This window comes from Pithys albifrons, chromosome 18 (genome assembly GCF_047495875.1).
Source record: "Pithys albifrons albifrons isolate INPA30051 chromosome 18, PitAlb_v1, whole genome shotgun sequence".
Classification (NCBI taxonomy): domain Eukaryota; kingdom Metazoa; phylum Chordata; class Aves; order Passeriformes; family Thamnophilidae; genus Pithys; species Pithys albifrons.
The window spans coordinates 12,408,591-12,423,644 of NC_092475.1; the positions used below are offsets into that span (position 1 = coordinate 12,408,591).

The following is a 15,054-nucleotide window of genomic DNA, read 5'->3' on the forward strand; positions in this document are numbered from 1 at the left end:
ATGCCGGGGCTCCAGGTTGGCGGCGGCAGGGTGGGACGGTGCGGCGCGGCTCCGGGCGGGCGGAGGGGTCGCTGTTGCCACCAGCACGGCCACCCCCCACTCCCCCTTCACTCCCTCCGCCGCCTCTTGTTCGCCGCCCGCGCTCGTCCCCGCCCGACGGCGGCGGGCGGAGCCGGGGCCGAGCCGGGGCCGCAGCCGCAGCCGCAGCCAGGGCCGAGCCCAGCGCAGCGCAGCGGGACATGGAGGAGGCCGCGCCGGCAGAGCCGGGTCCGCCCGCTCCGCCGCCGCCGCCGCTGCTCCCGGAGAAGAAGAAGAAGCCGCAGCGGGCGCCGTCCCCCGCCCGCCCCAAGGAGGTGCCCGGCTGGTCGCTGGCCAAGAGCCGGCGCGGCGGCGGAGCGGGACACCCGGGCGCGGCCCCGCGGCTGGCGGCGAGCGGCGCGCACTCGCACCCGCACCCGCACCCTCGGCGGGCGGGCGGCAAGGACGGGCGGCCGGAGAAGCGGGGCCCGGCGGGGGCGCGCACAGGCGGCAAGGGGCCGGCGGGGCGCGGCGCGGCGCGGCCGAAGGGCCGGCGGTACGGAGCGGACACGGCGGCCCCCGCGGCGCGCAGGACCGGCTCGGCACCGGCATCCGTGCCGGCCGCCCCGCCGGGCTCCGGGCTGACCGACAGCAGCTCGGAGGTGTCGGACTGCAGCGCCTCGGAGGAGGCGAAGCTGCTCTCGCTGGAGCTGGGGATGAGCGGCAGCGATGGCGAGTCCCCGGGCAGCGCCCCGCCGCCGCCGCCCTCGGCCGGGGAGGCGTCGCCTCTGCCCGAGGAACCCTCGGCCGCCTCCGTGGCCAGCAGCCGCCTTCAGCTCAGCACCTCGCTCGCCTTCTCCGACCTCACCGAGGAGCTGCTGGACGCCGGCACCGACGGGCTGCTCCGCGAGCTGGAGGACCTGCGCTCCGAGAACGACTATCTCAAGGTGGGCACGGCGAGACATCCCTGGGCATGGCTCGGTGCGATAATGGTATCTCTGGGCAAAGTGTGGCATCCCAGGGCGTGGGTCAGCCAGGGTCAGCATCCCTGCCCTTAGCGTGGCTCAACGTCCTGGAGCTTTGCAGGGCATCTGAGGGCATGGCTCAGCATGTCACAGCATCCCTGGCCATAGCATGGCATGGCATGGCATCCCTGTGCACGGCTCAGCATGGCACAGCATTCCTTTGGGAATGGCATGGCATGGCATGGCATGGCATCCCTGTGCACAGCTCAGCATGGCACAGCATCCCTCTGGGAATGGCATGGCATGGCATCCCAAAGTGTAGCTCAGCGTGGCACAGCATCCTTAGGTACAGTGTGGTGCAGTTTACTCCAGGGCATGCCTGGGCACAGGGCACAGCTCGACTCAGCCCAGGGGGCCTGGCTCACTTTGGCATGACATCATCCAGCACAGCCTAGCCTGACTCAGTTGAGCAGCCCAGCACAGCCTGGCTGGGTGCAGGACTTGGCATGGCTCAGCCCAGCATGGCTGGGTGCAGGACTTGGCATGGCTCAGCCCAGCATGGCACACTGAATATGGCACAGCCAGGGATTACCTGGCATGCTGTGTCTGGGCCTGGCTTGGTTTGACTTGGCACAGCATGGCAAGACTGGATGTAGGGCTTGGCTTGTCTAAGCCTGGCATGGCCGCACTGGATATAGGGCAGAGCTCTATGGCTGTGGCACAGCATGACCCAGCTGGGCATGGTCCAGCCTGGTGTGGCGTGGCTGGGCATGGCTTGGCACAGAGCAGGCACTGGCACAACAGGGGCCAGCTTAGCCTGGCATTACCCAGATGGGCATGGCTTGTCCTGGCACAGCACAGATGGGTGTAGCATGGCCAAGCCTAGCATGGCCTCAGCTCAGCATGGAGAAGCTCAGCACAGCCTGAGCTGGCAGAGGTTAGCAAGGCACAGCTCAGCATGGCACAGTTTGGCTCAGCCTGGTTTGGCATGGCTGAACATGACAAGGGTTGGCTTAGCCTAGTTTGGTATCCTGGGACACAGTATGGCACAATCTGACCCCGTGCAGCTGGGCATGGTCTGGCCTGGCACAGGGTAGGATGCTCCCTGCTGCTCTCCCTGCCTGCTGCCAGACCCTGGGGAGATTTTCCAGCTCTTCTTCCCGCTGGTTCCTGTGCTCCCTGGGGCCTTTTTCCAGGCGTACAGAGTGGCTGGCTGGTTCATGGGTGCGTGATGAAGCCAGGGCAGACTTGCTGTGAGGGGACAGGGGTACAGAGCCATTCTGCCTCTGGTCACACATTGGCCTGATGCACCCTGGCACACTGCCTGCTGCAGGGTGGGCACCAGCACCCCCCAGGTGCCCATCCTGGAGGGCTGAGACATTTTGCACCCTCTGCCCTCCTTCAGGGTAGAGCTGTGGACAAGATGCTTGTGCAGTCACCTGCTGCAGGGGTCAGGGATGAGTACCAGGTCTCCCTGGCTGCTTTTCAGATGCCACAGGTTGGAAGTCAGGCCAGCTCTCATCTGCTGGTGCCCAAGTTTGCCTGTGTGTCAGGATTGCAGCTCCGAGATGGGAGCTGGGCACTGGTGACATGCTGGAAGATGCTCAATCAAGCCCTTTGTCCGTTAGCAACGCCCCAGTTCACAGCTGGTGTCCCAACTCCTGCCAGAATTAGCAGCAACAGCTTAAGGGCTTTGATTTACTGGGAGCTGGAAAAATACAGATGAGGCCCCTCTGGTTTCCAAGAACACGCGTGCGAGCGCTGCCATTCCTGTGGACAGAGCGATTGCTTCCTCTGTTTCCACAGGATCTCCTTCCTGGCAAGCTGCAGGCGTGTGGGGTGTGAGTGTTTTACCTGCCATGACGACTGGCAGCTCAAATCCCCTGGCCAGGAGCAGTGGAAAAGTGGAGAGCTGCTGGAGGCATGCACCAGGAATGACCATGGGAGTGCTGGTGGCATCCTCCCTCCTGTGCCAGTGTGTGTGTCTCCTCCCTGCCATGTGCATCCTGCTTATATCCATGTTTCCTGATTGTAGCTTGCCTCTCCTGACACTCGAGCAGGAGATGGCTGGGGTGGTACCCTGGCTCCAGCTGGGCAGAAGCCCAGAGCACACTCCCCTTGTGCTCCAAAAAATGTTGGAAGATTTGCCTAGTTCCTCCAACAAGGAGCAGAAAACTGGGCTGGGCTGCAGCAGAGTGTTGGCTTGTGCTGTCTGTGCTAAAAATTCAGGGATTTGAGGACTTAGGGCAAAAATAAAGCCCTAACCCAAGCAATTGGCATTACCAGTCTTGCCATGCAGCTCCTTTCCCCTCGGGTGTGGATGAATCAGACTTACCCAAGGTGACTTATTTCACCCAAATAGCTGCAAATGAATATTTTTAATGTATTCATCAAAACCAGCTAAAACCCAGTGCGTATTGAAAGCGAGATGAGGATTTTTGGGGGTGGGAGGGTTTTGGTGACGTTTTGGCACGAGCCAGGCGTGTGTGGTGCTACTACACCCGTGTGCTGCATGCTGGGTTTGGGAGCTTCCCAGCACAGCTCGTTGCAGCTCCCCAGCAGTGCCAGCTCACGTCCCAGCTTTCTTCGGCTGCCATAATAAAACATACATGTTTAAACACACTTCACCCATTTCCCTTTGCAACCCAGATTTGTGCAAGGCTCTGCGTTCCTCCTCCTGCTCTGGGAGTACCAGACAGGCTGATGTCTACTCCTGCCCCTGCTCTCAGGCTGCTGCACCTGCTGTGACCCTCCCTAAATGGGTTATTCCAAGTGTTGCCCCAAAAAGGGGCTGTTTCTCACATGCAGGTTGGCAGCCTGGTGAGGGAGGAGGTGTCTTGGGTGTCCTTGTCCCGTCTCGCTGTCGCTGAGCCGTGCGATGGAGAGCAGCTCCCAGCCCTGCTCAGCGGGCTGGAAAATGTGAGATGTGATATGGCAGCAGCTGCAGAGGGACAGGCAGACAAAGAGTGGGCACGGGAGAGGGTTTGGAGCGAGGGGAGGGGATGCCTGCAAACCCCTTCCTCTCCTCTCTGCGGGAGGGGGTTTAGGCAAGAGCCATCTAACACTGGGAGCACAGTTCTGCCTGCGCCTTCCCACTGCTCGTCCCCCTCCTGCTCCCTGCCCTGAGTCATCCCACATCCCCTGGGGTTTGCATGCATTTCCCAGCCCTGTGGAGAAACATGTGAGTGCCTTGTTTCCCCCAAAGCAGTCAGGGACCTGCACATGCCACCAGTGAGGGCTCACACAGCATCCTGAAGGGGCACTGGGGGCTGTGCCTGGGCAGCCTGGTTGGCTCTGGGTCCCTGCTCTGCTGCTGCTCAGATTCTGCCTAGCCACAGGGGTAGGGACCATTCCCAGCGATCCTGGTAACCACCTGCAGAGCCAGATTGTGGGGCTCTGCCGTGTATTACCCCACAACAGCCACCCAGGAAGGGGCTTTGCAACCTCTTGCCTTTTCAGATGGTGCATGACACGGGTTGGGCTGCAGAGAGCCCCCAGCTGTTTGCTTGTTAATTTATGGGGGCAGGTGTAAAGCTGAGAAATGTTGATTTTTCCCTCGCTCCCAGTGCCAAGCAGGAGCTGGTGTGCTGGCCAGGGGCAGGAATCAGTGCACAGGCTGCTGCACTGAGCTCCATCCAGCATGACATGGAGGGAAGGATGGCCAGTGTTTGCTGTCAGAGATGGACTAGAGCTGCTGTTAAGGCACCTAAAGAAATCCCTGTGTGTGATATGGGTGTGCCTTGCCCATCCTTCCACCCACTGCAGGGCTGAGCTGCATTTGCTGGGGTCCCCTTGCTGGTGGGGGACATGCCTGAGCACCCTGGGCAGTTTCCTTTAAAAATCCCCTCTGATTTTATTTTCTCCCGAGCAAATTCTAGCATAATTCCCTCTCCTGCCTGACGGGTGCTCCGAGTTAATTGAAAGCTGCTGCTTTTGTCCTGTAATCCGGGAGGCAGCGGTGCTTGTTGCTCCTGCACGGTAATCCCTGTCTTTGCACGAGTGAGCCTGCTGCCAGCAGGGCCCAGGGATTTGCACAAAGGCATCGCTGCAAAACATCCAGGCAGCTTCTTCCAGCCTTTCTCCTCCTCTGCATCCCGCGCCGACGTTTGTGGGTGCAGCGGGAGGGTGCGGGCAGGGCTGTGGCCCCTGAAGGGCTGTGTCACCCAAAGGGCTGCCCGTGCCCCCCCAAGGGCTGTGTCCCCCAAAGGGCTGTGTCCTCCGAAAGGCTGTGCCCCCTGAAGGGCTGTGTGCCCCAAAGGACTGTGTCCCCCAAAGGGCTGCCCGTGCCCCCCCAAAGGGCTGCCCGTGCCCCCCAAAGGGCTGTGCCTCCCGAAGGACTGTGTCCCCCAAAGGACTGCCCGTAACCCCGAAAGGGCTGTGCCCCCCAAAGGGCTTCCCGTGCCCCCCGAAGGGCTGTGCCCCGCAAAGGGCTTCCCGTGCCCCCCGAAGGGCTGTGCCCCCCAAAGGGCTGCCTGTGCCCCACGGGCAAGCGGCTGCTGCTTGCCTGTGCCCCAGAGCCTGGGGCTGCCAGAGGGAGGGTGTGTGTGCTGGCAGCGGTTCCACAGCCAGCCATGGCGGCATTTGCATCAGCCTGTTTTGTATCCCTTGCTGCTTTCTGCTTCCCAGAGATAGCGGGTCCTGCTGAGGAGCCGCTGGTGTGGCACAGACGCCCCTGCTCTGCATTCTTGCACTCACTGAAGCCAGCGTGTAACTCCCCTTGGGGAGGAGGTTCAAGGGTTTCACTCTTTTTCTTCAACCTTTGATGGGCCTGGTCTGCATTTTGAGGTATTCTCTGCTGGTCCCTCTCCTGCTCTGACATGTCTCAGGGCCATCACTCTAAAACTCAGCCCTTTCCAGGTCTTGCCCTTGCTGGAGAGCTGATGTTCTGCATGTGAATGTGTGGACACAGCTGTTACCTTCTCCTGCTCTGAAAATGCATGGTTCCTTTTTCCTGAACTGGAACCAGGCAGTTTGCATCCCACCTTTCCGCTTCTTAGTTTCCTTAATCATCTCCCCAGGGAGAGACAGTGTCTCCGAGGTTTGTGCGGAGGAGGTTGAAGGTAGGTTGTCTCTTGGGCTCCTCCATCGAGGGTAACCTGGCTCCTGCAGACACAAAATGGGCTGTTTGCTCCTGCACACAATCCCTTGGGCATTCAAATGAGTCTCCCTGGACTGCAGATTCCCCGCATCTTTTCCAAGACAGGTGATTTCTAGTGCAAAAACACCACGAAATCTTTGCTGTTGTGGAGAGAGGATGAGCAGGATGCAGCAGTGGGCAATCCTGGAGGATGAAGGGGGTGAGCACTCCATGAGTGTTTGGAGGCTGTGACTGCACCTAGGGATGGGCACCCTGTTGTTTACACAAGTGGCCAAGCAAGGCAGCCCTCATGGGCAGTTGTGTTGGAGAGAAGTCATTTATCTCATCCCCAGTGTTGCCCACCTCATCTCCATTTCACACGTCATTTAGCATTGCTTACAGTGCTCCAGGCTTGCAATGCCACCTCCTGAATCTGTGGTGTTTCTGTGGGGTTCCTCCCTCCTCTTGGGTCTGCTCTCACCTTAATCCAAATGGATTTTTTGCTGAGTTGAGCATCAACTCCAGAAAATGTACAATGCAAAGGGTGAGGCACAGTGGCTGTGACACACCCCTGAAGCCGTAAGGAGCCCTCTGTGCACCCCACATGTTGCCTCCAGACCCCACAGGACTGTTCTGCCATGGCATGGCCATGAAGGGGGTCAGCTCTGCTCTCCTAAGCTCTCTTCCAGTTAGCTGGCATTTTTCCACTCTCCAGTCCTAATCCTTTTACTGTGGCTTAGTGGCATGGCTTGCCTCGTGGGGCAAGCTGAGACTCCCAGGCTTCAGCTGCTCTGAGGATTTATTGGTGATATAGGATGTAGGTGAATTCCTACAGCTGGAGTGAAGGGAGGCACTGCTTTCCCAGCCCTCCCAGTGCCAGCCCTGCTGCAAACCCCCAGCCCCACTCCACAGGGAGGCACAGGCTGTGCCTCCAGGCTTTGCCCAGGCCATGGGTCACACTACACATGGTCACCCCTAAAATAACGGTTGCTACAACCCAAGGCATAAACAAGCTGGAGCTCTTAGCAAGGCAAGCTCAGGCTTCCTTCCAAGGTTTGATTGGGTTTTTTCCAAGGTCCCTGCTCCCTGCCCTGCTCAGCTGCTGCCTGGGGAAGCCGCACAGCAAACGGGAGCTGGAATGGTCAGTGCTGGAGTGGGATGGTAATTGTATTCAAGCCACGATTCGCCCGACTTTGGTGGTGAAAGGCTGTTTTCCACCACTCGTTGTAATGCGCCTGCTCACCTGCAATCCATGAGGCTTTTTTTCCCTATGAAAGCTCCCGAGGAATAGATGCCATAAACCAGCTCCCTGGGCTGGTTTGGCTTACAGGGGTTTTGCTGGTGTCCCCAGGGCTGTGGCACTGCTGTGGGGGATGGTGGTGCTGGTTGTGGGTTCCCATCATGTTTGTCACCCCAGGGTGCGTCACAGCCATTGTAGGCCTGTTTGCTGACACATGGTGGTTTGTCTCTGGGGGGGTTCACACCTGAGGTGTCTCCAGGGGGTTTCCAAAACGTGTCTGCAGTGATGCCCGTTCACAGGATAGTCTCTGGCTGTTCCTGGAACAGCCTGGCCAGGTGTCCCTGGGGCCTCCCGCAGCCCATCTCAGAGCCTCAGGGCTGTTTCTGCTTTGCTGTTGTTCTCATGACCCCCCAGCAAGAAGCAGAGCAGTGGAGGGTGGCTGGACACTGGTGGCCGTGGTGCCACCGGGCTCCACCAGCCCAGGCCAGGAGATAATCCGGGATTGTCTAATTGATGTTCCTTCTTTGTCTTGAAGAGTTTAAAGCCAACAGTGAGTGACTGTGACTTGTCCCTGCAGCTGCCAGCCCCCTCCCCGGGCTCAGCTTTGCCTTTTGGGGAGTTCTTGCAGCTGGGGCTTTGTCTGGGCTGGGCGAACGCGGCAGCCGCTGTGCCAGCGCCTGGCAGAGCCAGCACAGAGCTGTGGTCTCAGGCTCTAGGACACTGTCACAGGCAGTGTGGGGAGCAGAAGTGTGCTGTCCCACTCTGCCCAGGGTTAATCAGGTCGGAACATCCCCACTGCCTGTGCTGGATCCTCTTGTCCCTTCCCTGGCCATACCATGGTGAAGGCAGCAGCGTGAGCCCCTCACCTGTCAAGTAGCAGTTGCATCTGGCAGTCATGGGTGGTGTTTAGTGGTGGGGTTTTTGGCAGGAAAGCAGATGCTTGATCCCTTCCCAGGAGCATGCCAGGTCCCCAGGTCTTGTCGAGGAGAACAGCCAGTGTGATGGCTGGAGCGTTTGCTTGGAGGATTTGGGTTGAAATGCACCATGTTCATGGTGATGGAAAAGAGCTTTGGGCAGTGCAGCCTGTGTGGATCTGTGGGGACCAGAGGGGACAGTCCTTGAGCGTTTCCAGTGGACACAGCCCTGGAGACTCCTCTGTAGCCCTGGAGGAGGCTTTGGGTTGGCACTGGTGCCAACAGGATGTCACCCCTGGCCCTGCTGTGACAGAGATGCAAACGCTTCATGCCAGAGGCTGTGCTGGAGGAAGTTTGTTCCTGGGAGAACTGATGGGACTGGGAAGGGGTGGAAGGGGGTACCCAGCCCGATGACTGCTGCTTGGTGACAAAACAAGAGGCAACCTTTGGTTCCCTGTGCTGGTGGCATCTCATTCATGTCCCTGTGTTGCCTTCCCTGTCCTCGCCTGCCATCTCCTCCTTCCCTCCCTTGCCTCCCTGACACATCTTTTCCAAAGATAACCTAATTTTTCTCCCAGTGGCTGCTGCCTCTGCTGCTCCTGCAGCTCCTCTCCCTCCCCCACCTTCCTCTTTCTTTTACACAAATAGTCTCAGGCTCCTGTGTTGACTGTTCCCTTCCATGGGTGTCTGGCTTCCCTGTGGGTGATGGTGCTCAGCTGGCTCTGAACTCTTTCCTGCAAGGACTGGGCTTGAGCTAAGGGGTTGAAGGTCTGAAAATGGCTCATGGGATGGAGGAGGGCAGGGCAGCCATGGTGGGGAGATGTTCCCTCTAACACTTCTTTCCCCCCAGGATGAGATCGAGGAGCTGCGCGCCGAGATGCTGGAGATGAGGGATGTCTACATGGAGGAGGATGTGTACCAGCTGCAGGAGCTCCGGCAGCAGCTGGACCAGGCCAGCAAGACGTGCCGCATCCTGCAGTACCGGCTGCGCAAGGCCGAGCGCCGCAGCCTGCGCGTGGCACAGACCGGCCAGGTGGACGGGGAGCTCATCCACAGCCTCGAGCAGGACGTCAAGGTGAGCCTTGACGGGAGGGGAAATTCCTGTCCAGGCAGTCCCCAGGCTCCCCAAAGTGTGTTTTGATGAGTTGGGGATGTTGAGGTACAGGGAGCTCAGTGGGGTTGTGCTGTTTGTGGGGCTGTTAATGGAGATGTCATGATTCCCCACTGGCAGTGGTGATGTGAGAAGTGGGAAGCAGTGCTTTGAGTTCAGGAGTGGTCAGAGAAGATCCTGGGGGTGGAGAGGGCCAGCATTTGCCCAAGGATGGATGTCTTGCAGTGCCATATGTGAGGTTCATCCTGAGCTGGAGGCCAGCCCAGCCATGCCATGTGCATCAAGGGGGGATATGATGGGGACACCGCTGAGGCCATCAGTGTGCAGGGAGGGAATGTGGGCACCAGGACCCTGGGGACATGGGAGCTTCTCCTCTTGGCCGTCAGGAAAACCTTGCAGAGTCCCAGGAATCACAGCATGCCAGGCTGGGGCAGGGACAAGGGGATTTCTGCAGGGTGACGTGGCTGTGCCCTTGAGGAGCCACTGGTGCCCGTGAGTGTTTGCTGAAGGCTTTTGCTGGCACAGCTGCTGCCAAGATGGGGGTGCCGTGGCAGTCAGAGACAGCTCTGGATGGATGGGCAGCAGCTCAAGGACCAACCTTGTTTTTTGAGCAGAAAAGAGCTGGTCCTGGAGCCAGGACATGCCTCAAGTGTGGGGCTGTGAACCTGCCTTGCACAGCCCATCCCTGCTGGGGCCCTGATCCTCTTCCCAAATCACCCATCAGCCCTGAGTTTGGGTTGCTGATGCCAGAAACGCCTCCTCTGGCTTCTCCCTTTCTGGGAAAGAAAGCACAGCCCATCCTTGGGGGAACAGGAGCCTGAACACCACCAGCCTTACAAAGGGGCTTGCTGCTGCCTCCACAGCACCGGTATCCTTGGGCTGTGCAGGGGAACAGGGGCAGTGGGAACAATTCTTTCTTTCTAGAGATGCAGGAGCAAATGTTTTGTGCTATTAAGCTCCCTTTATGCCAGGAGCTGCTTCCTTGCAGGGATGTGGAGAGAGGGGAGGCTCTGGGGTGGGTGTAGGCACCCTTTGCTTCGGGGCAGCTGCTGGTTTTTCTGTAATGTGATGCAGCAGCTCGCCTTTCTCCTGACCGGCACAGCTGCTGCCCACAGTGAGAGAATGCCTGCTCTGGTGCTGCCCAATGGATTTTCCATCCTTCTGGGGGCTTTTCCAGCCTCACAGTGTGGGAAAAAAGTAGTAAAAGGCAACAAGCATTCCACAGCATCGGATTAGAGTTGGAGAAGGCAAGTTGGCCAGGGGGTGGTGGCACAGGGCAGCCTTGCAGTTGATGAAGGGGGAACAGCAGTCACAGCACAGGATTAAGGGGACACACAGAAGGATCAGGGTGTCACCCACCACAGTGTCTGCTCCAAAGGGTCTCAGTAACAGCCCGAGCATCTTCGCATGAGGACTGTGCGTGCCCAGGAGCTACAGTCCCAATCCTCTGCATATTGTGCCCAGTCTGATGAGAGCCCTGTTGTGTCCTCAGGTGGCCAAGGACGTCTCTGTGCGGCTCCACAATGAGCTGGAGGTGGTGGAGAAGAAGAGGATCAGGCTGGAGGAGGAGAACGAGGACCTGCGCCAGCGGCTCATTGAGACTGAGCTGGCCAAGCAGGTGGTGCAGAACGAGATGGACAAGCTCCGAGAGGTGAGGGGGACACGGGAGGGGGCACTGGGAGGCATCCCCAAGGCTCTGCTTGTAGCAGGTGTCCTGGCCCTGAATCATGGGATCCCCCAACCCTGCTTGAATCACTGAAACCCAAACCGTGCTGCAGATGCTTGTGAAACCCGAGCAGTGCCTGCCCTCAGCACAGCACACTTCATCCCACCCTGCGGGCACGGGCTGGCTCTACCCCATCTCGAGGGGCTACAGGACTTCCCCCCTCTGCTAGAGACACTCTATATGTTCTCAGCCACTTGCTCAGCCCAGCCACCTGGGCCATGCCCAACTCCCCCTGGGCAAAACCCTGTGTGATGTGTGGGATCTGTGTGTCCCTGGCACAGTGCCTGGTGCTGGCTGTACCCTGACCACATGCTGCTGGTTCCAAGTGGGCTGAGCCGTGGGGCTGTGTGGCAGTGATGCCCCAGTGGTGTCCTGGTGGTGCTGCAGAGCTGAGTGGGTGCACAGTCCCCTCTGTGTCCTGGGCAGCCACACATATACCCATATGCGCAGGTCCAGGGCACTCCATGCCGTGTTTGGGACCAGCTCCTGGCCAGGATGTTATCCTTGGTGATAGGAAAGGCATCCTGATGACAGCATGGACTTGTGATCCATTGCAGCACTTGTAACCCACTTCCCTACTGCCCGGGATGCCTTTGGTCCCCGGGGAGCCTCGGGAAGCATCGCCGGCTGAGCCATCAGAGCGGTGCGGGGGAGGAGACAAAGGCTCTCACTTCCCCCACCGTGCCTTCTGCACACGGCTTGGGATAGCTCTGTTTAATGCCAGGGCCAGCTCCTGGGAAGCCGCAGAGCCCAGCCTCGATCACAGCCATCCCCGCTCAGCATCCTCCCGCCGGTGAAACGGAGCAGTGTCCCCCGCGCGGCGTGTCCTGTCCCTGGGCTGCGCAGGCTCCGCTCCCAGCCTTGGAATGGGTTTCTCTGCAGCCGGGAGGGAGCTCAGGCTGCATAACAAATGGCAGCAGTGGGAGCTGGGCTGGAGCGCTCCCGCGCTCGGGAAACAGGCAGAGAAAATGGTTGCGTGGTCAGTGTGTGGGGAGTTCTGAGAGGCAGCTGCTGCCTTGCCCTGGCTAAAGAGCGTGGGACAGGATGTGGCCCCTCTCTTCAGCTGCCTGAGCCCAGAGGGGACGCTGCCGCCTGGCACAAGCACTCAGAGATGGTCCCCAAGCTCGGGATGGTGTGTCCCCAGGCTAGCAAGGGCGTTGGGGTTACTCACTGATTGCAGAGCGCTAATTAGGCAAACATTAGACAAAGTGAGCTAACAGCCCTCCTGCGCCTCCTCCCTGCTGCTGGAGGGCGCAGAGCCTGGCAGAGCTTGTTAGCAGCCAAGCCAAGAGGCTGCGCAGGGCTGGGCTTACCCCTCAGGGCTGATTATTTCTCCCTTTCAAGAGGTTTCTCCCATAATTGGGTAATTGTCTGGGGATCATCCCCAAAGGCACAGGCGTTTTATTTTCCCCTCTGCTCTCTCCATGGCATCTCCTGGGGAGCAGGAAAAAAGTAGGACCAATCTAGGCACCCCATGCCAAACCTGCCGTGAGGTTTGGCATGCTGCAATGAGACCCTCATGGGCATGGCCACCCCAAGGGGTGCTTCCAAGGTGGAGCCCTAACATCTGACCCAGGGTGCTCTGCCTGGGACTGCTTGGGGCTGTTTGAGGCGGGCGATGCCCTTTGCCAGGCTCAGTCCCCAACGCAGTGGGGTGAGGGATGTTGACGTGGCACAGCCAGCCCCTGGGAGAGGCTCTGCAGCTCCAGCAGCTCCAGTGATGGTCGTGGCCTTAATAGGAAAGCCTGGAGCCCGGCACCTTGGCACAGGCAGCAGCTTACATTTCACAGCTGCTTTCTTTGGCTGTTGGGCCTCAGCACCAGCTTGGAAATAGGTCCAGGGCAGCTGCATGGATTGGCCAGTGCTCATGAGGGGCTGTGTGGATGTTCTTGAAGGTTTTCCCCCAGCTCTCCTCCCCAGGGTACTTTAGGAACCTGCTTTTTTCACCCACTTTTGGTCTCTTATTGCTCTGTCCGCCTTCCCCATCTCCCAGCTGTCCTCACCAGCGTGGACATTTTCCCTTGAGTCCCCAGAGACCCTGAGAGCAGAGTCAGCATTGTCCTGCTGAAGAGACCTCCTCATAGCTGAGTGACCAGAACATGTCACTTGCTTGGGGAAGAGGCGATGGGGAATGTCATCATCTGCTGCTCCCACACTGGAATGCCCTGAGAGCTGTCCCTTGGCCTGAGGGTTGGATTCCCTGCTCCATCCAGCCCTGACAGTGACTGTGACTCAGCCTCTCCACTGTCCATGGCTCATTTCCTGCTCAGTCCTGCTCTTTCATTGCTCACTTGCCTGCAGGGGAAATTTCTGGCCAAACCTCATGATGTGATGCTTGCCAGCCCAGTTCCCTCAGAGCAAAGGGCCTCCCTCGGCCCACTGGGGCTTGGGTGTTTTCCTGGGGTTCACAAGCAGCTAGAAAAGCAGCCCATGCATATTGGGTCTGTCTGTCTGCACTTGGGATGCTGTGCCATTGCTGTGGGTAACAGCTGTCTCTTCTGCCTGCAGAATTCCCTGAAGAAACGAGGGTCTCGCTCCCTTGGGAAGACCGAGAAGAAGCCGTCAGTGCAGGTATTGGCACCAGTGACTCCAGGACACGCTACAGTGACCCACCAACGCCCAGGTCATGGTGCCAGCTGGACACTACACCCAGCCCAGGAGTAAATCTGGGCATGGCAGTGCCAACCCCTCCTTGCAGGGCTTTGCAGAGCTTTCCTGCCTCTCAAAGCCCCTGCATAAGGGAGGGATTGATAGGCTGGGCCATCCTCTTTGTCCTCAGCCGCTCCCTTGTCTCATTTATCAATGGAGCAGCAGTGGCCAGGCGGTGGCTTTAACCCTTTCCCTGTATAAGGAGCTGAAGGACTTAGGCTTTTATGTTGCAAAGCTGCTTCTGCCCTTGGTTTGTGGCTGTTTCTTCCTGCCTGTCAACAGCTGTGCTTGAGGGTGGCTCGGGAACCTCATGAGGTCTGAGAGAGCAGAGGGTCCCCCTGGGGGATGAGTGGAAGCCACACACTGTCCCTGCCCCTTGCAGGCTGCTGGGGCAGAGAAGAGGATGGGGGATTTGCTGGTGGCAGCAGGATTTCAGCTGTCACTTGCTGTTGGGCTGAGCTGCTGTGACTCGCTAATGCTGTTACCAGGGCTCCGAAAGGCAGAGCTGCTGTTGCTGGGATAGAAAAGCAAGAGGAAAAATCCTCTTTCAAAGACAGAAAGACCTGAAAGGTTTATTTTGGAGAGCAGATCTACTCCCCCAAAGCTAGAGCAAGGAGGGAGACCTTGTAAAGCTACTCCTGACCATGCTGCTGAGAGTATCTCATGGTGGGGACCCTGAGCACCCCGAGGGTTCTGGGTGACCTAAGTCCTTGCTGGCATAGCCCACTCTGTGCAGCCACAGGACCGAGATCCCCAGTCCCTCAAAGACTTTCAGTCTTTTATTTATTATTTCCCTTTAATTCCCTCCTTGAAAGCCCTTTCCGGCCAGCTGATGGTCCCAGCGTCCTTCCCCCCATTTCCCCAGACAGCAGACTGTGGTTTTGCACCTACAGCCGGCTCTGCCCTGAGCTGAGGGGCCCCTCCATCACCTTTTTCTCGAGGCTGAAGCCCCTCCTCTGTCTCCTCCTGGGACAGGAAACAACCACAAGCCCTCGGCTGCAGTAAACCCCCACTTCTGCTTCCCACGCCCCTGCAGAGCCCAGACCCCTCAGCCTGGGGATACAGGGCTGGATGCAGCCCCAGCTCTGGGGTGGGACTGATGCTCCAGGAAGGAGCCAGCCCTGGGTTTCCCCGGCTGTAAATGCCCTTGGATGTGGTCCCTGCATCCGCTCCCTCTGCCGTGGCTGGTGGCCCTGCGGGCACAGATACTTGTGACTCATCAGTGCCTTCCTGGGCCCCTTTCCTGCCTGGCTGAGCTGGGTGAGCCTTGGTGCTCACCAAAAATGGAGCTGGGGGGGACAGACTCAACACCAAGGTCTGCCCAGAGCCCAGGGGCACTCGAGGTGGTCTTGGG

General features: G+C 59.0%; 1 protein-coding gene across 2 annotated transcripts in view; it reads left to right on the forward strand.

The window, feature by feature from the left end:
* The first annotated feature begins 238 nt into the window (after window positions 1–238).
* MTCL2 (microtubule crosslinking factor 2) overlaps window positions 239–15,054 on the forward strand; it is a 30,653-nt gene continuing 15,837 nt past the window's right edge. For both annotated transcript variants that reach the window (XM_071572705.1, XM_071572706.1), the window contains exons 1-4: window positions 239–965; window positions 9,065–9,289; window positions 10,818–10,976; window positions 13,560–13,622. In XM_071572705.1, coding sequence (XP_071428806.1) covers window positions 240–965; window positions 9,065–9,289; window positions 10,818–10,976; window positions 13,560–13,622 — 1,173 coding nt within the window. In that variant the 5' untranslated portion in view covers window position 239. The remainder of the gene's footprint in view (window positions 966–9,064; window positions 9,290–10,817; window positions 10,977–13,559; window positions 13,623–15,054) is intronic.